Genomic DNA, 25,634 nt, shown 5'->3' with positions numbered 1-25,634 from the left:
CTCTGGGCTGATTGGCCCGGGTGAGGTGTGTTCCCAGCTCCTGAGCTGACTTCCTCAGCCGACTTCAGAGAGGGCTCCTGACTGGAATCCTGCAACCCTGACGTGCACCCGAGCTCAAAAGTCGCCCTCCCTTCACTAGCCCCGTGGGCTAGGCCTCTTCCACCTTGCTCCCTTAGGAATCTGTGGCTGAGGACACCGGGAAGAAAGACCATGAACGCCCCCTGCCCCACTCGTCCCATCTCCAGCTGCTCCCCGAGGGATGCAGAGATTAGGGGCCAAGTAGTCTAGTGGGCCCTGCACCCTGGTGTGGGAGGGGATCGTCCCTGAGGCTGACTGGGACAAAGATCCTGGGGTCTTTGTTTAAAGTTCCATCCTCTCCCCTCCCTCAATGGACCCAGTGTCCTCCCTGAAGCGGGCCCCTGCTTCTACATCTTCCCTGCTGTCCTGTGTGGGCTAAATCAAGGCAGACCAGCTCTATGTGCTCTTCCCAATCACAGAGCTGTGGGAGGGGGTTCCCAAGCCCTTGTGGCCATCAGAAAGCAGATGGAAGTATGAGGCTGTGGAAGAGACAAGGTAGAAGGAACCTTCTAGGCCTCACTTCCACTCTGAGGTAGAAGCTATGTCCTTCAGGGTTCACTAGTGGAATCACCATTGAGGAGAGCCCGGAGATGTGGAGATAAACACAGGAAGATAAGGCTTCCAAGAGTTAGGTAGATGGCTATCAGACACAGCTTCACTTGTTGGCTAGAGTTAGCACACCCACTCCAGTCTCTTATCAACATCCTTGACTGCCCCCTAATCAGCTCACCTCCCTAGGACCATTTATATACTCGACACCTACATATCTCTTCCCCCCCCACACACACACAGACACGCAGACACCCAGACACACACACTGAATTTACTCATAGGATGCCATTGTTTGCTAGTACCAGCCTATCACCTCTGGTTAAGGACAGGTTCCAGGGATTTGTATAGTTCCCTGGGCCTCCTTAGCTTAGCTGAGTGGGTAGTAATCTAGCTTACAGATCCAAACTGTATTGGCACAGAGTACACTCATGGCCCTGACCTCCTGTGTCTCTCTGGAGGCTTCTGGTAACAGATACCTCCCCCACCCCCTCAGGTACAGAAATCCATGGCAACAGTATAGAATGCTTCCTTCCCTAGGCCTTCTGTGGGTTTAGGCCTCAGGTGAGTATGGTGGTGAGTTCCTGGGCTGGGAGGGACATGAATAAGAGTTTCAGGCAAAAGGTTAGCACCTCTGATCTTAGCTCTTGGCTGAGGTGAAGGGGGAAAAGAAGGGACAGTAAGGAATATATGTATATACTGGGGATATGCTACCCAGGAAGTGATCTGCTGTCTTAGTCCGAAACAGAGAGATTAGGACAGTTGTATGAGCAGCAGTCCTATGTCCTATTGAGTAGTTACCTGTAGGCCTCCTCAGAAAGAACTGCCAAGTGCTAACTGGACCTCTCTGGCACACAAGAGTCCCATGAGGTTCCCACACCTGGGACACAGGGCAGACTCTATTCTGCTTCCTTCCTTCCCAGCTCCTGACCAACATCGAGCATGGCCCCTAAGTCTTCCCAGGAGTCTGAAGATAAGCAGGTATCCCCAGCTCCAGCAGGTGTACAGCCAGACAGCAGTGACTTAGGGTCTCCGGTTGGCACACCCGTGGACAGAGCGGCTCCTTCCGGTTCTCAGAGCACTAAGCTCTATACATGTACACCGATGGGCTGCTCCGTCAAGCAGCAGTAAGGAGGCAGGGGGTGGGGCAGCCTCCTGGGCTGGGCCAGCCAATGGGCCAGCCTGATCAAACCACAGGGGACTGGAATTGCAGGTTAGCCCCTGAAACCCTGGACCCACGTACCCTGAGGCTGTTATGGGAACAGAGAGAACTAGAGATCCAGGCACTTCGGTGGGCTGTTCAGAATGGCCAGAATGCCCGATACTACTACATCTTGCAGGAGGTGGCAGGGATTCCCTCTGAGCGGTCAGTGGTGAAACCCTCAGCCCAACTCTGGTCCTACCCTGCTGTAGCTCCTAGTTTCTGTCTGACCCCAGCCTCAACCACTGAGCCCTCCTCTACCTGATTGCTTCTAACTTTACTCCTTGTATGACTTGACACCTGCCATACCCTTGAATAAGTGTGCTGGAAATGTAAACCTATTTCCTAGCATGGAGACCCCTGCCCATCCTTGTTAGGGTTTAATCTGCACTGGCCTGTTATAGTATGTGCCTTCAGGGTTTGGTGGCTGGGGGCCTCCTTCACTACTAACCTACTCTCGGGAACCCTTGCTTGACACAGACTGCTAAGATTGCCCCTCCTACCAGGAACTCCAAAAGACAAGACAAATTCCTGCAGAACCAGGTCCAGAAGCTTACCCAGGAGCTGAAAACACAGAAGGAACAAGCTCAGCAGGTGAGGGGGTGGGATCTGGGAACTGGGCAATGACTTGGCAGGCTGTAGCTACCCACCTAGGGTTGGTCTGAAAGGTGGGGCTGCTGGAGGCCTCTCTCACTGGCAGGAACTCTTCATCAGGAGAAACAGCAGTTAGAGGAGAAACTGCAGCAGAACCTCTGTGCAATGCAGCAGCTCGAGACTGAGCTTCAGACCTTTCAAAAATCATGCCTTCTACAGCTAGCCCGTTCCTCTTGGGTGGGGCGCATGCTGAGGTCTCAGACTGGCAGTGTGGAGGTGAGTTTGTGCTCCTGACCTAATGATACCTCTCAGGTACCCCTCCCCAACACTCCTTGAGTGTAGGCAGGTGTCTTTGTTGGGGCTCCCTCCAGGCCTGCCTGAGAAACCTGTCTCCCTTGAGATGCCTCCACAAGGAGCACTCCTCATTTAGTACACACACAGTGCTGTTAAGGTCAAAAGGAGAGGCCCTGTGGGGGAAGGGTAACCTCTCTCAAGCTCCCTGCCAGCTAGTCTGTTGTTCCTTCTTGCAGGTGGTCACTGCAGAGGTTCTAAGGGAGCCCAGTGACTCTTCTGAGTATGCTGAAGTTCCCGCGGCTGGGGAGGTGAGCAAGGCTTGCCACAGGAGGTTTACCACATGTATGTATGATAAGGCCTCTGAAGCCCTACAAGATGGGAGAACCACAAACCTCTTATTTCCTGTCAGGGTTTCCGGTTGGAGGATGTAGATTGGAACAGCATTGCCCACCGATATCCCAACCTCTTCTCCAACATGAGTTTCCATTTGGATCAAAAGTAACTGCATTGGTCAGGGAGTCCCCAAGGGTCAGGGGAAGGGAGGACCTGGCTTGACAGAAGTGGACTAGTTCTCACTGAATCCTTAAGTGCCCCCAGCTAAGTCATGTAACTCCTAAGCCTCAGCTATGATGTGTAGTCTGTAGAATAGGTTCAGAACAAGGGGAGGAGCTCCAAGGTCAGCATCAACTTTATTAATTTACCATTGCTGAGTCTGACTCCTGAGGTTCTAGAACACAAACCAGGGTTCCCATTGCACTGGGGAGGCTGGCTGGGGTGGAGGCATGGGCCTTGGTTCTAGGAGCCAAAGCAGCCTCTGAACACATCATGGTCCCAGGCTGTCCCAGCCCCCGGCCTCTGAAGTGGATGCCTGGGACTCGGAGGATGCCATCAAGCACAAAGAGAAGCCTGCCAAGATCCTGGAGTGGAGCACCTTGCCTTTGGTAGACACCAGTAGCCTGGAAAGTACCGAGTCTGACATCAGCAGCTGCCAGATGGTTCTGCATTCTGAGGCAAAGAAGATGACTGGCCAGCCACCCCAGGGAACAAATTTAGCTTCTGAGCAGATGCAGGAATGCACTAGGAGCTTCAACGGATACACAGAAGGTGGAGTTGGGTGCATCTTCCTTTCACTCCTTAGCAACCTCTCATCTCTGCCCAGAGTCCTAGGCATGTCTTCTGCCCAGGATCTGAACCCAGTGGCTGTTTCCCTATTATGTAGACCCCTGGTCTGGCCTCCCAGGGAACATCCCACTGGACTCTCGCTCATGGTCTTCACCCCCATAAAGGACTTCTTTTTCTAGATCTCCATAAAAGCCGCTCACCCTCGTATAGCAAGACTGTTTTGGAATCCTATACAGACCTTCACCACCCATATACAAGACCCCAGTTGAAGTGAGGGCTGCCCAGCCATGAGCACACCAGGAAATGTGGGAAGGACTGTATGAAGGGTGGCTTCTTGGGTGGATGGATCCCCTCTTCCCTACTCAGCATCCCTTTCTGCCTCCAGCCCATTTGGCTGCTGCTTGAAGATTGCTGCCGTCAGCCACCGAGAGAAGTTCATCCGCATCATCAACCAGTCACAGGCAGAGACGATTGACCTGGGTGGCTTTGTTCTGCAGCAGCTTGTGAGGGATTTCCCTGTGTGCATATACCGCTTCCCACCTGGTACTCTGCTAGCCCCGCAGCACCACATCACGGTGAGCCCTGCTGCCTGCTAGCCCACATTGCCTTGTCCCAGTCCACACTGTTCCTCACCTAGTACCTGGCTTTTCCCTAGGTATGGGGCGAAGGTACCAGCAGGACCAAGAAGCAGCTGCCAGTGTCCTCAGGCCAGGACCCCTTCCAATTCCAATCTAGCCGAGGCTGTGTGACAGTGCTAGTCAACCCCCAGGGCCAGGTCAGTGCTGACCCCAGCCAAGGAGTTGAGGAGCTGGTCAGCCTCACCTGGTTAGAGTTAACGACATGGCCTGATGGCCTTGTAGGTCCTCAGTGAACATCAAACTGCACCCTGCGTGACTCTGGGCTCAAAGATCTTCACCGACAACACTGACTGGTCCATTGACCGCTTCCCACTCTCAGAGTCTGAGCCCAATATTGACCCCGGTGAACAGCAGTGTCGACCTTCATCACCACAGAAGGGTCGGAAAAAGGATAATGGGGCCAAGCGCAAGAAGCCAGGGTAGGCAGAAGCAACCTGATTCTGCTTTTCAAAACCTATCCCTTATTTCCCTAGGCGACACCTTGGACAGCACTACTACCCTGGCTCATATCATCTTGCATTACACCCACCTTTGCCTGGAGTTGACTAGGATACTCCTCAGGTCTTTCCCATATCTCCAGGCCAGGTGTTCGTCAGCAAAGGCTCTCCAGCACTAGCGGACTGAAGGCCTCACGACCTCTTCGCCCCACAGAGACCCGGGATATCTTGCCACTCCTAAGTACCCGAAAGCTTCTTCCCCCTGGGGAAGTTCTTCCACAGCAGGAAGGTGTGAAGACTGAGACATCAGAGCTCCTGCCCGTGATCCCAGAGTGTCCCTCAAGAATCTGTCTTGTTGAGGACTCACTGGGTAGGCAGGAGCGCAAGGTCCAGGTGAGTGTAATGCTGTGGCCCAAGACTCTTTGATCTGCTAATCCACACAGCTCTTAGGCCCCAGTGTTTTCTGCAGGTATGCCGGAAAAGCGTGGACCTGAGTTGCCCCATGGTAGCCCTGTCAGTACAGAACACAGCTGAAAGCAGATATGGCTTCCGCTTCCTCTGCTACCCTCCCATCACTGAGGAATTGTGTCGGCGGTTGTAGGTCAGCCAGGCCAGGCAGGCAGTGCCAGCTTCATAATTTATTGAACCAACCATTGCTTACAAAGTAAAGCACATTTCTGCATACCTGAGAGTTGAAAATGATTCGCTTGGCTTTTACAGAGGGTATATGGTATCCCAAGAGAAAGGAACTGCCCCACATAAGGAAACCTGCGAATCTTCCCAGGATGGTTGTGCCATTTTGAGCCCTAGGATAAGCAGGCTCAGAATTTGGGCCATATAGATGACCCAGAGTCCTGGGATATCTAAAGAGTCCAGCCCCAGCTCCACCCACTTCACTATGGCCCCACCTAGGCCAAGAGATGTCAGCCAGGGAGGGTTATACTAAGGGAGAGAATGGGCTGGAGGGATAGGGTTCAGGTGATGAAGGCAGTGGAGCCCTGAAGGGCAAGCTGCTGGACCTAGTGCTGGCTTTGGGTCTGGACACCCCTGGGTTCGATGGCTGGGGCCTGAGGATACCTCCAGGGTTCTCAAGGCAGTCACTGCAGCCAATCTCTCACCCAGGACAGACCCCTCACCCAGGCTAGGCCCCAAGCTGCCCAGGACTCTAAGCCTACGTCCTCTGAAGGGCAGGTCTGCAGATCTCCCCAAGGAGCTGATGCCTGACTCAGGTGGCATTGGGTACTTTGGGGGAGAAGGGATCAAATGAAAGCCTGATGTCCTGGAAAGTTCTAGAAAGCAAGGAAGAAAACAGCATGTCAGAGAGGACCTGTCAGACAAGATGGTTAGTTAGTGCCCATCCATAACCTTACAGCCTGGAGATGGTGGCAGACTAGGGGGAGTGCAACTACAGGTAGAGAGTGTTTTAAAGACCTTTGTGATACCTACAGGTGGGCAGCATCCCTTTCCCACTAGGCTACCTCCCTTTGCCCTGCTTCATCTGCTTCCCAGAGAAAATATGGCTTCAGTCCGGTGGCTAGTTCTAGGGCAATGATTCTCAACCTATGGGTTTGACCTCCACAGGGGTTGCATACCAAATATCCTACATATCAGATATTTATGATTCATAACAGTAGCTAATTACCACTATGGAATTGTAATGAAAATAATGTTATGGTTGGGGGTCACTAAACATGAGGAACTATGTTACAGTATTAGGGAGGTAGAAAACAACTGTTCTAAGGCCAACAAAGTGCCATGAGGCTTGGGCTCTGGCTCAGGGTCATCTAAACTTCATCCTCTAGTATGGTTCATCCTTGAAGGCCTAGTTTTTAAGCTTCTGTAATAGCATGAGGTTGGTGGCTAGGGTCACTCAGTGCCTTTTAGGTCTAACATCTGTAGCAGGAGATTCAGGCACTGTTCCAGACAACCCTTCTGCTGGTCACCCTCCTACTGTCCTTTAACCTGTACAGTTCTCGTCCACAGGATGGCCAGTTGTTGATCCTCTCAAGGCCCTCTTGCTGCCCACTGCCCCAAGCACCAGGCAGTCTACAGAGGCGCAAAAGTATGGTTGTTTGATCCTTCAGAGATGGTCATTGACAACCTTTGCACTTCTCTTTTTGTCCTTGTCTACAATGTACCTTTGTAAGGCTTGCTGGGTAGGGGTCTCCTCATCTGCAGTTACTCTGGTTCTTTTGGAAAGGGTTCTGCCTGGCTTAATTCTGTATCTCTATGCCAACCCAGGTCAGTCCTGCCTGGGTTGAAGCCACTGGATGTTCCTAACCTTCTCTGCCTTGGTCTCCTGATAGTTCTGTTAGGTACTTTCCTACCCCTGGATTCCTACCAGTTTCTCCTGAGAATTGTTGTCTGTTTCTGGATACCCTTGGCTACCATGAGGCTCTCAACAGATGCTTGCCTCTGGACTTGCCCTGTATCCTCCTTTGTGGAATGCTTCCCTCTCTCGTTTATTAGCCCAGGTGCCCTTGAGGGGTTATGGTGTGGAGGAAGACTTGGGCTGGAACCCTCTCTAGGTTTTGAAACCTACTCATCCCTACTTTTCTTAAAGGATTGTCTTATGCAGCTCCTCCCAGAGCCTGGCAAAGGAAGGGGTTGAACTATATTAGGCTGCTCTGAGGTGGGGATATCCATACCCAGGTGAGGGATTAGGTTACTCTTAGGCTTCGGGGTAGTACCTGAGGCCAGGCGTGGTGGGGTTAGGGAAGTTTTGGGTCCAGTCTGGTCTTCCTGTTCTACAGGAGCCTTCTGTGAGTCCTGGGCTTGGACCTGAGCAGGTCTTTCCTGCTGGAACTCCAGCTGTCTTTGGAGAAGAGGACTGAGGTGGGGAAAAGGGAGAGCTGCAACCATGTCTGTCTCAGACCCAGACCCAAATGACCATCACACTGGGATGGATCACTGGCCTGTGGCTCCTGTGGCTATCCTGGGGGACCAGTGGCTGCTCAGCCATGGAAGCTTCCATCCCAGATGCCCCCCACACCACACAGGATAAAAGGTGATAGGGCTGGCAGAGAGGGGGCACCAACCGCAGGCCAGGCTCCCTCCAGGCCCGAAGCCCAGTCATGGCCAGGTCACAGCTTTCTGCAGGGTCAGGCCTTGGGGTGGAGGGCCTGATGGCCAGATCTGGCCTATGTGGGGGCAGCTGTTCCAGGGGTGCCCATTCCTAGAGAGGGAAAGGGCTGGTATGGGGACCCTGACCCTGGAATGGGAGGGCCAGAGCATGGGCATGCCAGTAGTCCTGGACATTGATATATGGTGGGGGAAGCTCTGGGTAGTAGTCTAATTCAGGAGAAGGTTCTGGGTGATGGTATATTGTGGGGTGTGGGCAATAGGTGATGGTCTACTTTGGGAAAGAGGTCTATAGTCCTTGCCTGCTTTGGAGTCTGGGAAAGGCATACCTGGTACTGGTTTCTTCGTTCCCGAAGGCCTTTGGTGGGGTTCCCACAGAGAACTTGACCCGGACCTGAAGAAGAGGGTACGGCTATGGTTTGGGGTCAAGGTACTGCAGGGTCAGCACTGGGACATATAGGTTCAGTTACCATGGGTGAGGTTGCTGGCATGGTCTTCTGTGGCTGGGTTCTCAGAAAGCAAACCTTCAGGCAAGGGGCCCCCAGGGACCAGCAGGGACAAGGCCCATGGCTGAGTCTCAGGCACAGGCAAGGTTGGGTCAAGTTTCCGAATGGTGGCTCCGTGGGGGCAATCTGTCCAGGGTTAGAACCAGAGATAACTGGGCTCATGCTAGCCAGCATGCCTCAAACTCAGACCACAGAGCACAACCCTGTCATTCAAGAAGCTATGTGACCCAGGACTGGCCTTTGATAGTTCCTTTTCCTTCCAGAAAGATCCACAGCCTCAGACCCTCCTCTCCCTCAACATAGGACAGGGGAAGCCAATTGTTTGTTGCTGTTCATGGGATTCTCTTGACCTGGGGCCAGTGTGCGTGGATCTGGGGAGATATGACTGGAAAGGGAATAAAGTGCAGTCACCCATCTCTCAAAGGCCTGCGGAACTAGTGCAGGTCTTTTTTCTTAGGGTTCAAGGAATCCTGTCCTCTTGGGGAACTGGTGGAGGCCTGTCTTCCTGGAGGGCTGGTAGAAGTCTCTTCTGGAGTCAGGGGTTGGGGCATAGTATTGACATCTGTAGTAAATGTCTGGCCTACCCAGCCGAGGGAGGAGAATGTCAAGCACGCTGCCTTCCTTGATGGCTTCCTTCACCATCAGCCAGTCCTGGCTCAGCTTCTGGGGAGCAGGCAAGTCGGTGCATGTGGTGGGTACCTCATCTAGGATGTGGAGCTGAGGGATGAGTTTCTTTACCTCTGCTCTGTAGTTGTAGTCCTGGGGTGCCTATAAGGAGAGAGCGGGGAGGGCAGTAGACCTGAGTTTACTGAGCCCTGTAGGTCAGCTGTTTCCTGGGAGTCCCTCTTCCAGACTGCTATGGTGCAGGACCAAGGAGATGAGAGTGATACTGCCTTATCCTACTAAAGCCTAAGGCCTGGTGGGACTGGACTTTCATCCTCTCAGAATGTGTACCCTCACCCCTGAAGCCCAGAGCCAAGGTTTAAGGAAGCCCTCTAGCATGTGGAGCTGATCATGGGTCAACAAGCAGTGGTTACTGAGGTAGACAGTGAACTTGGAGCATGTGAGGCATTTGTGGGGTACATGTGGATTCACCTGCTGTAAAGGAGCTTGCGTATACCTGATATTTCAAAACAGAGTTAGGCTGTTTAGGCCTCCAGCAACAGAAGAGATAGAGCTCACAGGGAACAAGCCAGAAGGTACATGTGGGCCTAGAGGTCCTCATTCTGTGGGGGCCCCTCCCAAATATATGCTGACTGGGTGTGCCACACACACACCTTGTTGGAAGGGCCAGGGTCTGGCTTCAAGCACACCAGATTGCCCTCCAGTGTGAGTGTGGCTAAGCGTGGGCACAGCTGCAGGTACCGCATCTGCCCCAGGTCCTCCACATTGTTGCCCTCAAGGTCCAGCACCTCCAGTTGCTCGAGCAGGCACAGTGGGCTCAGGTCCGAGATGTTGTTGTAAGAGACATAAAGTTCCTAAGGACCACATGGGGGATCTCAGCTGGGGTCTGACCTAATCTCCATTCCTTGCCCCCAAGTGCTACAGACTTACCTTCAGTGCCAAGAAGGAGCCAATGCCATCCAAGTCAGTCAGGCCACAGCGAGCCAGCCACAGCACCTGCAGGTGGCCCAGAGAAGTGCCCAGGTCTCTGCAGAAGGCAGGCAGAGTGGTGTGATGGTTAATCTTCAATGTCAACCTGACTGGAGTTAGAATCACTTAGGAGACACTTTGGGAGCATATGTCTGTGTAGGCATTTCCAGAAAGATTTAACTGAGGAAGGACGATCTACCCTGAATGTGGGTGGCATCTCCTCATGGGCAGGGATCCTGAAGAAAGTAAAATGAGGGAAGGGAGAAAGCCAGCTGATTGCTGGCACTCCATTTTCTGCTTTTTAATCTGCTCAGATGTGAGCAAGCTTCTACTTCCACGGATATGAGCTACTACTCCTGCTGTCATGCCTTCCCTGCCTTGATGGTGTAGCCCCTAAATCATGAACCAAATAAACCTCTCCTCCTTTAAGTTGCTTCTCACCAGGTATTTAGCCACAGCAGCAACAATAAAAAGTAACTACTGTAAGTGATCAGTCCTGTCATGGGGTTGTCTTTAGCCAACAGAAGCCAATGCCATGCTACCACCCACTCTGGCTGCCCGTGGGTGCAGGGATAGCTGTGACTTGCTTGTGGTAGCGTCCAGCTGATGGGCTCTTGAGATCCCTACTCCCCACCTTTCCCTGCTGTAGCATCCTGGGCATAGTTAAAGTATGTTCCTGGACAGCTTATGTCTGTGGGCGCAGCAGTCCCTAGAGCCAACACTTCCCAAACATGCTGGGTGCTCAGCACCCACTTGTTTAGAAGGGTCGGGGGCCAGCCTGAGACATACCAGATTGACCCTGAGGAACTGCCTTCAAGCTGCTGCCTTAGCCCAGCTCTACCTGCTACCTGCGGCTTTCCCTCCCATGCTGGCCTACTATACCCATGGAGCCTCTTTTCCCTGAAATGGATACAGATTCTGTGTCTAAGGGTCTGTCCTTGCTCTCTCTTGCTGTGATGCTCTTCCTGTAGCACTGAACTGCTCTTTGCCTGGTAGTAAAATTGCCTCCTGACCTCAGGCTTCATGAACTACCTGTTTCTCATGGCCCTAAGTCCTTTTGGTAAGGACTCATCTACCATGGAGCCCATCTGGGGCTTGTTTTCTGCTGTTACTGTACATTTATTTTTAGTCTTTGTCCTTCAGTTGTAAAGATTCAGCATTTACTCAGTTGCCTTAAATCACCATTTTCTTTCCTTTTTAAAATGTGTGTGTGTGTGTATACAGATTTGTGTGGGTATTCATGGAGGGCAAAAGAGGATATCAGATCCCTTGGGGTTAGAGTAGCAGGTGGTGCCAAGCCCCTCAGTGTGGGTACTGGAACTGAATCTAGGTCCTCTGAAGAGCAGTGTGTGCTTTTAACTGCTAGGTCATCTTTCCGACTCCCCTTTCAAAATGTTCTCAGTCTGTAGCTCAGGCTGGCCATGAACTTGAGGCAGTTTTCATGTTTCAGCTTATTAGCACAGGTGTGTACCACCACACCAGTAATCAAATGACTATTTAATTATCCCTTGGATAGAATTTGTTTCTAGTTACCCTGTGCAGATAGTCTTATCCAGATAATCTTCATTTCTTGGTTCTCACAGACCCCTGCTGTTTCTGCTGGTATAGCTACTTGGGGTGAGCATGTCTTGGCAATGTTGTCTTCCTGCTGCTGAGGGCAATGCTCTACCTTTTTCTGCCTTTGAATGTTTCATGGGAGTTTGAGGAAAGCCCCATTTCCCATTCTTAAAAGCAATTTGAAGCTGGGTGTAGTGGTGCATACCTTTAGTCCCAGTACTTAGGAGGCACAGGCAAGCAGATTTCTGTGAGTTCAAAGCCACCCTGGTCTACAGAGTGAGTTCCAGGACAGCCAGGGCTCTACATAGAAACTCTGTCTCAGAAAAAAAAGCAATTTGATTTTTTTCTTAATTATCCTGGAGTCAGTTATGTTTTGATTTTTTTCTTTCCAAAGCCTCTTTACTTTATGACATGTTTCCTGTAGTCTTTGAATTTTCTATGTTTTATCATCAGTTTACTTCTGTCAAGATCTCAGATTCTGAGTTAGGCCTCCTCTCTGTCACCATCTCTGTGACTCTTATTTTTCATAGTAGTTTATTCTCTTTCTTCTTTTCTTTGTTTCCCTCTGTCTCTTTCCTCTCTGTGTCTCTCTTAATACAGGGGTGTACCACCACACCGGCTATCTATCTGTCTTCTTCCCTCCCTCCCTTCCTCCTTCCCTCTTTCCCTCCTTTTCCCCTCCCCCTTATCTCTCTTTCCTCTGTGTGTGTGTGTCTACTCATGTATATATGACACCATGGCATCCATGTGGAGATTAGAAGACAGCTTGTTGGAACTGGTTCTGTCCTTCCTTTGTGACCCTTTAAAAACAAGATTTATTTTTTTAATTTTATTTATTTATTATTTATTTATTATTTATTTATTTATTTATTTATTTATTGGTTTTTCAAGACAGGGTTTCTCTGTGTAGCCCGGGCTGTCCTGGAACTCACTCTGTAGACCAGGCTGGCCTCGAACTCAGAAATCTGCCTGCCTGTGCTTCCCAAGTGCTGGGATTAAAGGCATGCGCCACCACCGCCCGGCTCAAGATTTATTTTTACTTATGTGCCTTGTGTGTGAAGATATCCTGGCAGACCAGAAGAAGGTTAGACCACTACCTAGAGCTGAAGTTAAAGATGGTTGTTAGCTACCTGACATGACTGCTGGGAACCAAATTCAGGCCCTCTGGGAAAGCAGCGAGTGTTCTTAACTGCGGCACTGTCTGTCTTTTAAACTCCGTCACAGAGTTTTAGTTTTCTCACACCGGTCTTAGCTCACATTGGTTTCCTGAGGGAAGGAATGCCTTCAGTTTGCTTGTAGCTGAGGCAGTTTAGTTGTTTTTGCCCATTCCTTTTCTGAGCTTAGCCACTTCTTGCACCCTGGAGCTCTGAAAAATAGTTACATGACTGCTGAGCTTCAAGGAGTCAGGCCACTTCCATTTGTTTGGTGGGCCACTTATCCAGCTAAAGATGGATTCTTATTGTTGTAGAGGAGTATTAGGAAATAATTAGATTTTGCCATACCTTGTAATAATAGGAAAACTTAAAAATTTTTAAGAGTTGATGGCAAAAAGTAAAGCATATACCATTTGTAGAGTCTTGTAACAGATACAAAGAAAAGTCTAGATTTTAAAAAGTTAAAATAGCGTGGTATGGTGGTACACCTGTACTGCATACAGTTCAGAAAGCTGAAGGAGACAATATCATGACCTCAGTTCAAGGCTAGCCTGGGCAACCTAGTGAGACCCCCCAACCACTGAATATTTTAAATAAAAGAAGCTGGGTGTGGTGGCTTATGCCTTTAATCCCAGCACTCTGGAGGCAGATATAGGTGGATCTCTCAAGGATAGCCAATCAACAGAGAGAAAGAATTTCAGGACAGTCAGGATACCCAGAGAAACCCTGTTTCAAAAAGCCAAAAACCAGACAAACCAAGCCAGGCACTGTGGCTCACACCCGTATTCTTGGTACATGGGATGTAGAAGCAGAGGCAGGAAGATGATGAACTCAGGACCAGGTGCTGGAGAGATAGGTGATGGACCAGTGCTGGCTGTTTCTCTAGTGGACCGGAGTTCAATTCCCAGCATCAACATGGCAGCTCACGACTACCTAAAACTCCATTTTCAGGGGATTTGACACCCTCTTCTGGCCTCTGAGAGTACCAGGCATGCATATGGCTCACTGACATACATGCAGGCAGGCAAAATAACCATAACCATAAATAAATAACAATAAATAAAATAACAAAAAATAATTTGAGGCCAGTCTTAGCTATATAGCGAGTTTTAGGTCAGCCTGGGTTACTTGAGACTGTTTGAAAAAAGAAAAAAGCTGGAGGATTAGAACTGCAGCAAGCCCTCAGCTCAAGGAGAAGAAACAATAACGAAGCCAAGAGGGAAGGATGAGTGAGTTCAGGAGAAGGCTGAGCTGTAACAAGCAGAGAAGGTTAACTGCCCAGACTTGATTTTCTAACTGGCAAGACTATGAAGGGTTAAAGTTAAGAGAGACAGTGCACATACAGTGCATTTGAAAAGAGAGTCAAGGTGGCCATGGCAGTGATGGAAGATGACAAAAGACTATTATGAAGCATGCACCAACAGCTTTAAACCTTGACAAGGTGGTTACTGACTGAAACAGAGACGATGGCTAAGTGGGTAAAGTGCCTGATGTGCAAGAATGAGGAATGCACCCACTTAAGCCAGGCATAGCGGCATACACACAGTCTAAGCACTGAGAAGCAAGGAGCCGGGGTAGGCTCATCCCAGGGGTTCACTGGCCAGCTTACCTCACTGAAACATCAAGCTCTGCGTTTAATGAGAGATCATATCTTAAAAAAATAATGTGTGATCGTGGAAGACAATGTTGACCTCTGGCCTCCACATGAATATGCATAGGCAATGCCACCTGCATATATGTGTGTGCACAATACATTCCCTGCCCCTACCACTACTACCACCATCACCACCATGAGCAACAAAAACCTGATTTGATAGTAGGACTCTTCTGGTTGAGCCGTGTTTAAAAGTATGTTATAAAACTAGGGATTGCCGGGCGGTGGTGGTGCACGCCTTTAATCCCAGCACTTAGGAGGCAGAGGCAGGTAGATTTCTGAGTTTGAGGCCAGCCTGGTCTACAGAGTGAGTTCCAGGACAGCCAGGACTACACAGAGAAACCCTGTCTTGAAAAAACAAAAACAAACAAACAAACAAACTCTGGGGGTTGAGGTGTATATCAGTACTTAAAAGGCTGAGGCAAAGGAATATATTGAGTCTAAATATAGCCTAGGTTAAGCAAAATTCAAGGCTAGCCTATGGTACCACATGCCTTAATCTGGGAGGTTTATTTAGGCAGGTGCACTACCATCAAAGTTGGAGGCCAGAGCTTAAGAGAGAGAGAGAGCTCAGAGGGTAAGAACACTGGCTATTCTTCCGGAGGACGAGCGGTACTAACACCCACATGGCAGATCATACCTATCTGTAGCCCCAGTGTCAGGGAACTCAAAGACCTCTTCTGCTCTACTCATGTACCAGGCATACACTTGGTATATAGACATACATACAGGCAAAATACCCGTAAGTATATAAATAATGAAAAATGGAAATATAATCCAGTAGTATTGACATTGGGGTCAATAAAATTCATTAAGGGAGAACACAACAATAAGACTAAGGGAGAAATGTCAGTTACATCATCCTTGATGGAGACAATGGACACATGCCAGTCAAAATCAGGAATAAGCTCAGGATGCCTGCTACTATCATTCTGGCTACTAGGCCCTAACTAGCACTATAAAGCAAGAAAAAAAATAGCAAAAGGGCTAGCAATCAGGAGGCAAGACTGTGATCTGATGGTGTAATGCTGAAAACAAGACATGACCCACTCAGGAAACCAATAGTGTTTCTTCTCAGGTCTTTTTTTTTTTTTTCTTTTAACCTCAGAGAGTAGGCAGGTAGAGTCTCATGTATCCTAGGCTGGCCTCAAATTCCATATGTAGTTGAGCATGAGTTTTCACATTCTGGTATTACAAGCATGGGCTACCTACCATGCTTGGTTTATACAGTGCTGGGGATCTAACCAGAGACTCAACTATAGCTTCAGCCCAGTTTCTGTCATTTTTTGTTGTTGTCATTTTGTTTTGTTTTTTTTCAAGACAGGGTTTTTCTCTTTAGTTCTGGATGTCCTGGAAAACAATCTGTAAACAAGGATGTCCTAGAACTCAGAGATTTGCTTGACTCTGCCTCTTACATTCTGGGATAAAGGCATGGGCCACTATTGTCTAGCAGTTTCTGGCAATTATTAAAAGCTTTGCTAGCTGGATGTGGTAGCTCACACCTTTAATCCCAGCACTTGGGAGGCAGAGGAGGCCGCCAGATCTCTGTGAGTTCAAGGCCAGCCTGGCCTACAGAGGAATTTCTAGGATAACCGCAGCTACACAGAGAAATGATGTCTCAAAACAAACAAACAAAAACAATAACAAGAAACTTCTTTGTTTGCTATTTGTTCCCTTCCTTCCTCCTATCATTCCTTTCAACTTTTGGAATAGCATCTCATTCTCCGACAAGCTGGGTCAGAGTTACTCTATAGTCCAGTCTGGGCACAAACTCATCACAATACCCCTTCCTCTGCCTCCTAAGCATTGCGATTACTGGTGTGAACCACTATACCTGTTAGTATAGTATTTCCTCACATTTGTAATAATTACACAAAAAGAAAAAAAAGAAAACAGAAACAAGATAGTATATACAACCACTGCTACTGCAGTATATGTGGCCTATGTGGCTCTGGTTTTAGGAACCTGATTCTAAGTATTACCTGGTCCAGGGGCAAGAGGTAGGTGGTAGAGCTAGTTGATCCACTAAGTCTATAATTCCCATCTCTTAGATAATAGTTGGTGGAAGAAACTGTGCCAGTTCTTACTAGTGGTGTGGAAAAGGGTTCTGAGGACATTGCCTATACTTCACAGGGGAAATAGCCCCCTTTGTAGATGGAGGCACCTCCCAGGTCATGTTTGATGTCTTGGTTTCACAGCATGGCTGCCAACCTTCAACTTTATCTTCTTATGGCATGTTTCAGTATGTGTGTTGATTTTTTCTCATTTCACTGATAGGGCCTACCTTCTTCCAACATGACCTCATCCCAACTAACTAGAGCCACAATGACTGAGGACTATCAAGGTCAGTCTGCAGTAAGGTTAGCAGAGGAGAGTGTAGTACAGACTGTGAAGTTACATAGATAACCCAGTACTGAGGTAAGAGGAGACCGGCTGATGATCCAGAGTTCTTTGCATATACACATGGTCCTCACAAATGACAGGCCAGACTGGAGTTTATTGGGAATGACATTGCTTTGCAGACAACTTTGCACCAGAATATAAAAGATAATTCCTAGGAATTTACAAGAAAAGATAATCCATCCCTAAATTAGCACATGGTATAGGAATTGAGCCCCAGCACCTCTCTGGAGAAGAGAATGATAAGCATGTAAAAGGGGTGCAATTTTGTTTTGTTTGGTTGGTTTTTTGAGACAAGAGTTTTCTCTGTGTGATCTTGGCTATCCTAAAATTATCTCTGTAGACCAGGCTGGACTCAAACTCACCGACCTGCCTGTCTCTGCCTCCCAAGTGCTGGGATTAAAGGCATGCACCACCACTGCCTGACCATCCAAATTTATTTTAACAAATTATCTGTGGGGCATCAGAGTGTAAGTGGGGTTTCACACACAGTTGCACTGAGCAACAGATGCTTGACCAAGCTCTGACAGCATGAAGTCTTTCTGTGTCAGTTCCAGCCCATGCATTTAGAACATTTGCATGTATGTTGGCAGTTATTTTAGGGGCTAAATTATCTCAGCTTCAGGTGAGATGACAGCCACCATATTAAAGTTATTTCCTAGCCCTTATGACACTACCTGAGATTTTAATATTTAATGCTCATCTTTGCAGTCATCTAAGTTAAAATAGCACTTTAGGGGATGCTGTTATTCAATCTGTTTCCTGTTATAAATATCTGTTAATTTTCAATCATTCCAGGTTGGTAAACACCAATGAGCTTAGGTACAGGATTGGATAACTGAAAGAAAGAAAAATCGCACTACACTTTTCTTTGCCGTGATCAAATTGCTGAGGGTGTTTTCAAAACATTTGCAATCTCAATATATTTCCTTTAGAATTATTTTGTTATGTTTCTTTTTTGTCATTTTGAGACAGAGTCACATGTGTTCCAGGTTGGCCTTGAACTCACTATCTATGGAGCTGAAGCTAACCTTCAACTTTGATACTTAGTGTGAGATCACCGGCCTGCACCACTACACCCAGCTTCATTATTCCTTAGTGTGTGCCACCTTTACTTCTGTGTCATGGTTTCTATTGTTTGTTTGTTTTTTAGAGTCAGGGTCTCACTGTGCAGCCCTGGGTGGCCTGAAATTCACTTTGTACACTGTGTTGGCCTTGAGTTTACAGAAATGACACTGCCTCAGCTTTCTAAGTACTGGGATTAAAGGTGTTTGTTACCATACCTGGCATCCTTCATTTTATTTTAGGTGCTTTCTTTTTATAGACCTTTATTGTTCTTTGAAATAATTTGTTCACCCAGACCTAGAAAACTTCTCTGTTAATCTGAAGGAAGAGCCACCTGCTAGAAAACCATGCAAGCCCAGGTCCTGTGTCTTCTCTAGAAAGGGCTGCTGGGCTCCAGCACCGAGTGGCTCCATGATGCAGAGGCATCAGCTCTCAGATCTTTGCCTGCATTTATACATCTTCATTGTTTTGTTGAATTCTGTTTAATGCTTTATTTGTTAAACAGCAATGTAAGGAGATCAACGGGAAACAACTGGATGCCACACCAATTCAGATAGTTAAAAACTTGAGCGAAAATGAGAGCAAGAGGAGAGAGCCAGAGCAATGTGTGTGTGTGTGTGTGTGTGTGTGTGTCTGCTGCTGTGGATTGAATCCAGGAGCTCATGTATGAATGACAAGCACTCTACCAACTGAACTACATCCCAGCCTCTTTCTAGAATTTTGACTGGAATTTCCCTCCTTACACTTCTAGGCCTGGGCCAGCAGCATCTTCACAAACACCTTTATTCAAACTGTGAGTCTGCTGGTACTCTTGCTTCGTTCTTTCTAGTCCTGTGAGACAGAACCACAAGGTGGCCTAGCATTTTGAATGCAATATTTTAAGCTAGTTCTTGAGAACTCTGAGAACACTAAACTTTCTTAATATTTCAGTCCCTGTTCAGGAGATATGTGTTCTGCTGCGTCTAGCTTCAAGAGGAGTGTCAGCTTGGAGGCAGCGCCTACCTTCTCTTTTTCCTAGGGATATCAGCCACTTCCCTCTATCTCCTGGACCTTAGGGTATAATTAATGCCTGGGTTGCAATGAAGTAAGGGATCTCTGCAAGTTCTAAGTCTAGACTGGTTTGAGGCTGTCTGCCAGAAACCCCTCACTTTTCTGGAAGTCAGGGAACACACTTGGCCTACCAGCCACAGGACCTAGTGTGACCACCTTGAACAGGACCCCAGCTTTGGTTTTCCTATCACTCACAAGTGACAGGTACCTCATAGGAGGGTGATAAGAGGTACTTGCCTCACTGTAGGGTGCTAGAAATAGGAGCCAGGGACACCAAGATACTTGGAAGGCAGAATACCTGGGACCCATCCATAAGGGGTCTTACCCTGGAGTCTCTCCTCTCCCCCTTCCACAGAGCCCACACCTGAATAATGTCTCTAAAACCATTTGACAGTAGCCTTCACCCTCCAAGGGTCAACAGGGTAAAACAGAGTCTTGAAAATAGGGGCAGCCTGCCATCGCTGAGTTCCAGGCCCAGCCCTTGCTTGCCCTAGACCAGACTCTCACCTGAGGGAGCCCAGGCAGCTGTGGTTCAGCTTCAGTTGGATCAGGTTAGGGAGGTGCAATCCTGTGGACCATAGGAAGAAGAGGTTGGCCTGGCCCCAACAACCCTGCCCACGTCTTTGCAGTGTCTTCTCTTCCCTATACTCCCAAGAGGCATCAACATCTAAGGGGCTGTTCACAGGCCCATGGCCTCTTCTGGCTCATAGTGGGACTGACTCTGTGGGTCCTCTGAGGGTATTCTGAACCTTCTCTCCATCACCATGTAGGACCACATGCCCTTTCACCCATGTATAGGCTAGCACAGGTAAAATGGTGCAGAAGGTACACACACTGGCAAGGAGTTAGCTAGAAGTGGATCCAGGGTGGCATGGGTGAGGTGAACCCTGAGCATCTCCCCTTATTGACTGACGCATCCCCCACCCTGAGAGAGATCTCTCACTATGCAGCAAATTAGGTAACATATCTCAGGAATGCCCTGCCAATGTCCTGCACAGCCTAAAGCTCCAGAAGGCTCCCATTTTCAAAGCTTCTTAGGGTGGGACCTTGGCCCTCTGAGACAGAATCCCTGAAAGATGAAAAGAGGGGTGTAGAATAGCCTATAAGGCCCCAAGTAAGAGCAGGTGTTCTTTGATTTCACAGGTCCACAGAGATCCTACATGGAGCTGTCAAACACTTATATGCAAAACTAAAAACCAAGCTAACCAGGATGGGGAGTGTTTAACTTCACTTGTAATCAGAGAAAAGCAAACAAAATGCACAAGCATCCTGAACATCAAGAATCTTTCCTGTTGGGATGGTTTTGGTGAAATTTGAACAAGGTCTGTGGCATAGATAAGAGCGCTCAATCAGTATTATTTTCAGACTTGGATCTTTGTACTGAGAGTACTTAAGATAATGTTCTCTGTAGGAAGCGGGCACTAAAGCATTAATGAACAAGAGGAACCATATCTTAAACAGATTAAAAAAACATGGTTTTCAGGTGTGTGTGTGTGCTCAAGTGAAGCTGTGAGTAAGAGAGAGAGAATGATAACATCTCTGTGGTAATTGTAGAAGGGGATTCTGGGGAAAGGGTTCATGAGGGATCAATATAATATTTGTACACTGCATCTATAAATTCCAGATCATTTCCAAATAAGCTCTGGGAGTACTTTGCATGGGTGCACAGTACCTTTGCTATTTTGCCATACTGGTACTGGGATTTGGTGTGGCCCCTCTGAAAAGTCATTTAAGAATATAGACCCCCAGGCTAAAACTTCTAAGCTGAGTATGGATGGATCTTAGTTCTAAGGTCCAATCTTAAGGAAAGAGACATGCTGCCCAAGGTGTTTGCTAGCTTTTCATTTACAACCAGGAAATATAATTGGCTCATTGAAAGGTCTAGCTGTGACAGTCACGGGGGCATGGGTGTGACCAGCGGTTCTCACCGAAGTTTCCCAGGCTGTTCTTACGGGTGTCCACACACATCTCCAGCACCCTCACCAGTTGGAGGTCATCTACCTGGGCCAGGGCCTGCTGCAGAAATCATCAGGTGTCACTCCAGGCTCTCTCCATGCTCTCGGCTGAGGACTCTGTAAAGGTGCCTACTGGAGCAGGTGGAGGTGCTCCCCTGACTCATCCAGGTTGGGCTTTCCATAAGAGTTTGGCTGGTGGGCATGACATGAGCAGAGACTGTAACTGTTTGACTATCAGGGAAGGAGTGTTGCCAGGGAAGGGCCTGCAGTTGGGGTGCCAGTCTCTAGATGAGACCTTCAGAACAGACCCAACAATGCAGTTGGACCCCAGCGGCCTGCTGAGCAGCATCCAGCCACAGCATACCTGGACCAGAGGACATACAAAAACATTCATGCTGGAAGTCAAGGCGTGGGAGACCTACTGGTCTGTCTGTTCTTGTAGATGGACTAGACAAGACATTCTTGTGTGTAAAATGCTGCTGTGGTCTCTTAGGACCCCGGGCCACACCTGCTATGGCATCAGTGGATACCCTGGGGAGCACATGCAGGTTCTGGCCTAGCAGGCTAACCAGTTACTCTGAGGAGTTCCTGGGTGATACCATCCACCCAGGTTTTCTCCTTCATGGTGGTCAACCATGAGTAAGTTGTAAACTCTAAGTACTGAGAGCATCAGAATCACCCAGGTGGACTCTACAAAACCTTAGGACTCAGGGATGGGGTACAACAATGGGCTCTCACACTAGATTTGGAGGAAAATCTTTACCTGCTGCCAATGTAGTCAATGTACCAAGGACAGACCCTGCCTGAGGCAGGGACAGAGGAGACAGAAAAACTCTAGCCTTGGTAGGGAGCCATGGACCATGACCAGCTGCCTTTCCAGCATCCCACTATGCCACCTCTTTGTCCTCCCTGTTGCAATGTTAGCTCTTGAGTAAAGGACTTCTTGTTGGCTTGAGCACAGGCCTCAGACAATAGTTATGGAATCTTGGCCCAACAGTGCCATCTGTGATCTCAATGCCTGGGGATGCTTGTGTCTGCTGTCACTTGGGGTTACTGGCAGGGACCCTAAGGGTAGAAAGGCAGGGGGTACCTAGTGGAGGGAAAGCTAGATATCAGCAGAAAGGGTACCAGGATGTCACTTCATGCAGACCCATGGCGGAGCCTCAGGCCCTAATCACTTACCAATCGAGCAGGGGATAGGTGCTCCTCCACCCGCCGATCCCTATGGATATCCCCATGGCTGCCCAGTCTCTTGTTTTGTGGGTGGGGATTGTTTAGGCCCTGCCAGCTCAGCTCCCGTACCCGGATACTAGCTGTGCCTGGTCGAGATCCCTGGGATCCATCCCAGGCTGGGTCCATCCACGTCCAACCTGTTAAGAGAAGCAGAGGGTCAAGTCTCCTTTACAAGGTTCTAGTTCAAGGCAATGAATGGCCCACAAAGCCACTAGAACAACTCTGATCTTCTATCAGCTTTCCATTTCCCAGCCTGAGGGGCCTGGCCTGAGGGGCCTGGGACAACGTCAATGGTCTAGATAACTGGATAGCACACATCCCTGGCCCTAGGTTCAGCTTTTTTTTTTTTTTTTTTTTTTTTTTTTTGCTTAGGCTGATACTGTCCCTTCGATTTTATGTATTGTTTGTTTGTTTGTTTGTTTTTCAAGACAGGGTTTCTCTGTGTAGCCCTGGCTGTCCTGGAACTCACTCTGTAGACCAGGCTGGCTTTGAACTCAGAAATCTACCTGCCTCTGCCTCCCAAGTGCTGGGATTAAAGACGTGCACCACCACCGCCCAGCTGCTTATGTATTTTTTTAAAAAAGATGTATTTATCCATTTTACTATGTGTGTGTGTATGTATTAGTGTGTGTGTGCATGTGTGTGTATGTGCAGACCAGAGAACAACTTTGGGTGCCGTGCCTCGGGTGCCATCTTCTACTTTTGAGATAAGGTTTCTCACTAGCCTGGGACTCACCAAGTAGGCTAAGCTTTGTGTCCACAGTGCTGGGATTATAAGCCCCACACTACCACGCCTGGCATTTTGTATGATAATTTTGGGGATCAAGCTCAGGTCTTCATGATTACAAAGCAATCAATTTGTTGTCTGAGCTATCTCCTTGGCCCCTGGGTCTATATTTGTTTCCCACAGTGTCCACACAATGAGTGTGGCTCCAAGCTTTGCTATCTGGGGCCTCACAAAGGCTGTGAATTGGGGCTGGAAAGCTAGCTCAGTGGTTAAGAGCACTTGCTCCTTTTGCAGAGGACCTAGGTTTGATTCCTAGCATCCATGTTGGATGGCTCACAAATGCCTGTAACCAAGGCTTCAGATGCCCTTTTCTGGCCTCTGAGGGCACTTGTACTCTGTCACACACACACACACACGTGCTTATAAGATAAAGTTTTTTTAAAAGGCTGTCAGACTAGGGATACGAACAAGATGCCTGTAGTGACCAGTAGCAAGTGGTTACTGACAGTTCCCTGGGCTGGGCTGTCCCAGACCATGAGTGTGGATCTTCCTTCATTAATGGTCTCTTGAGTCTAGGTTTAGGATCAAGATAGCAGACATTACCTCCAACCACACATTCCTCTAAGTACCTGAAGGTAGCTGGCTCCTGCTGTAGGTCAAACATCCGGGCAAGGGGGCCACATATGTCTACATGTAACACCTGTAAAAGAGAATTAGGTTATCTTCCTGGTTAGGTCAGTGTGTTCCGTGGCACCTGAGCTGGCCAAGGTCACAGCATCCAGAAGCAAGCAGGTACAAGAATGGGGGGGTGGTTAGTTGGAGGCCTGGTCCTGAACTCCCTGTGACCATTCTAATGGAGGATGAAGCTCATATAGTGAGGATTCAGCCAGGGTCCCTCTAGGTCACCCAGTGCAAATGAAGACATGATTCAAATCCGACTTCTACTCTTAAAGGGTAATCCTGGGAATGCTCTTGTCAACTATCCTCTGTGGGCCCACCTCTCCTGCACTCCTTCCCATACTTTTAGAGTTATTTCAGGTGTCTCTACACCTCTGGTAGGAAACCCATAAACTGTTTCTCCTTAAAGATACAGAGGTGTTTGGCCCCAGATCTTATACTCAAGAGACAATGGATAGAGTGAGAACTCTGTTCAGAACATTAAGTATTCTTTCTTCTTGGTCATCCTCTGTGGCCTCCATCTAGGTTTGGCCGACCCCTAACTCCTGTACTTCCTGTCTTTTCCAGATACATTTCTCTAGTAAGAGTGATCCCAGCCGGGCGGTGGTGGCGCACGCCTTTAATCCCAGCACTTGGGAGGCAGAGGCAGGCGGATTTCTGAGTTCGAGAGTTCGAGGCTAGCCTGGTCTACAGAGTGAGTTCCAGGACAGCCAGGGCTACACAGAGAAACCCTGTCTCGAAAAAACCAAACCACCAAAAAAAAAAAAAAAGAGAGTGATCCCCTTCCACTGCACTCCACTTATTGCTTACTCTGTCCTGTATGCCTTGTCCTACAAGAAGTGGGCCGCACTCCTCGGCCCAGGTTCCCCCTAACGCAAAGGACATGGAAAGGCAGTGCCAGGCTCTCACCTGAGGGGTGGGCCAGGGTGCCCAAGTCTTGGGGCGCAGCCCTAGGCCCCTCCACCGCGGCGGTCGCTCTCTCAAGTGAGGGCTTTATTTTATTTTTTTTATTTTTATCACCGCGGTGGGGTTGCGGACCTGGCGCCATGGCAACGGGGGCGGGGCTCATTTGAATACCCAAATATTCGTGAGCCGCGGGCATCCGGGGCTGCGGCAAGATGAGCCCCGCCCCCTAGCAACGGTTGCCGGGACACGCGGCAGATCCGGTGGAGTAGCTCCCTAGAGTAAGAGAAACAAGCCGGACGGCTGAACTCAGTGAAGACACTCACAGTGGTTCAGAGAGCCGCCCCTGAGAGGCTTCTGGCCAGCTCTCGGTTATCTGCCTGCTAGATGAATAGAACAAGCCGAGCTCGCACCCAGGGCGGCGACCGGGGTGAGCGTGCAACCCCAGGCCTGCACCACCTGAGTAAAGCCCTGTTGGTTTTCTGAGGACGTGCTTACTCGTTTCTTTGAAATTTCAAAAAGTGTTGAAAACATGTCATTTGCGTCTGACACAGATGTACCCTACTTGCTTGAGTGGGTGGAACACTTCATTTCGCCCCAATACCAACTTTTCTGACTTTCGGGGTCGTTCTTCAAGAAGACGCAGTATTGAAACCTCGAGTTTGAGAGAGGTAGGGGGTCTTCTCCAAAGCCGGAGGAGCGCGGTGTGATGGGCCGACGCTGCCTACGAGAACAGGCAGCTAGGGGTTCCGGCGAACTCTGTCTTCCTTTGGTATTCCGCGTCCGTGGTGCTGACTGTCCCCGACGCCAAGACCGGGTCGGAATGCCCTTTCCGCTCGTGGGCCTTTGGGCTTTTGGTGAGGCTGCAGGGTGGAGGCTCTGTGGCAGGCCCTCGTCGCAACCCGAGCGTGCACCAGTTTCTCTCTGGAGGAATCCCAGGCTCCTAAGCACCGTCTCCGTCTCTCTCTTCTGTACCTAGGAACTAGACATCACTGTTGAGTGCAGCACCCAAGTTCCGACACTGCCCTCCCCGCTGCTTCAGGAAGCCCCGCCTAGCTGCGGCTTCTGACGGATGGGTTGCTCAGCCAACCACAACAAGTCGCGGTGGGGAGGAGTTCGACCAATCACCAGAAGAGAGAGACGGAGACGGTGCTTAGGAGCCTGG

General features: G+C 49.0%; 2 protein-coding genes across 5 annotated transcripts; one reads left to right on the top strand and one right to left on the bottom strand.

Moving 5' to 3' along the window:
* Positions 1-1,547: 1,547 nt before the first annotated feature.
* Positions 1,548-5,597, top strand: Lmntd2 (lamin tail domain containing 2). The gene is made up of 13 exons (XM_028786862.1): positions 1,548-1,754; positions 1,841-1,993; positions 2,335-2,422; positions 2,543-2,698; positions 2,953-3,024; positions 3,126-3,214; positions 3,552-3,820; positions 4,018-4,108; positions 4,224-4,413; positions 4,494-4,613; positions 4,699-4,895; positions 5,057-5,306; positions 5,383-5,597. Exons 1-13 carry the CDS (start codon positions 1,570-1,572, stop codon positions 5,512-5,514), a joined length of 1,992 nt encoding a protein of 663 aa, XP_028642695.1. The 5' UTR covers positions 1,548-1,569; the 3' UTR covers positions 5,515-5,597.
* On the bottom strand, positions 5,532-25,297 carry Lrrc56 (leucine rich repeat containing 56). 4 transcript variants are annotated; one of them, XM_028786863.1, is made up of 13 exons: positions 25,078-25,295; positions 23,518-23,588; positions 22,111-22,298; positions 20,902-20,989; positions 19,481-19,541; positions 10,055-10,151; positions 9,778-9,978; positions 9,085-9,268; positions 8,465-8,626; positions 8,324-8,388; positions 7,952-8,088; positions 7,604-7,743; positions 5,532-6,202 (listed from the first exon to the last, which is right to left on the bottom strand). In XM_028786863.1, exons 3-13 carry the CDS (start codon positions 22,285-22,287, stop codon positions 5,856-5,858), a joined length of 1,659 nt encoding a protein of 552 aa, XP_028642696.1. In that variant the 5' UTR covers positions 22,288-22,298; positions 23,518-23,588; positions 25,078-25,295; the 3' UTR covers positions 5,532-5,855. The 4 variants fall into 4 exon arrangements, with proteins under 4 accessions (XP_028642696.1, XP_028642697.1, XP_028642698.1 ...); XM_028786864.1 differs by lacking the exon at positions 25,078-25,295 and adding an exon at positions 24,968-25,024; XM_028786866.1 differs by lacking the exon at positions 7,952-8,088 and having other exon boundaries at positions 6,074-6,202; positions 25,078-25,297.
* Between the last annotated feature and the right edge of the window lie 337 nt (positions 25,298-25,634).

This window comes from Grammomys surdaster, unplaced genomic scaffold (genome assembly GCF_004785775.1).
Source record: "Grammomys surdaster isolate TR1022 unplaced genomic scaffold, NIH_TR_1.0 125603, whole genome shotgun sequence".
In the NCBI taxonomy this organism is placed as follows: Eukaryota; Metazoa; Chordata; class Mammalia; order Rodentia; family Muridae; genus Grammomys; species Grammomys surdaster.
Note: the sequence above shows the minus strand (reverse complement) of the source record. Positions and strands in the feature narration are given on the sequence as shown.

Coding starts and splice junctions, on each gene's coding strand:
- Lmntd2 (XM_028786862.1), top strand. CDS start 1,570: ATGGCCCCTAAGTCTTCCCAGGAGTCTGAAGATAAGCAGGTATCCCCA. Junction 3,821..4,017: donor CTTCAACGGATACACAGAAG/GTGGAGTTGGGT, acceptor TTCTTTTTCTAG/ATCTCCATAAAAGCCGCTCA. Junction 4,109..4,223: donor TATACAAGACCCCAGTTGAA/GTGAGGGCTGCC, acceptor TTCTGCCTCCAG/CCCATTTGGCTGCTGCTTGA.
- Lrrc56 (XM_028786863.1), bottom strand. CDS start 22,287: ATGGACCCAGCCTGGGATGGATCCCAGGGATCTCGACCAGGCACAGCT. Junction 8,389..8,464: donor TGCCAGCAACCTCACCCATG/GTAACTGAACCT, acceptor CCTCTTCTTCAG/GTCCGGGTCAAGTTCTCTGT. Junction 8,089..8,323: donor AACGAAGAAACCAGTACCAG/GTATGCCTTTCC, acceptor TTCCCTCTCTAG/GAATGGGCACCCCTGGAACA.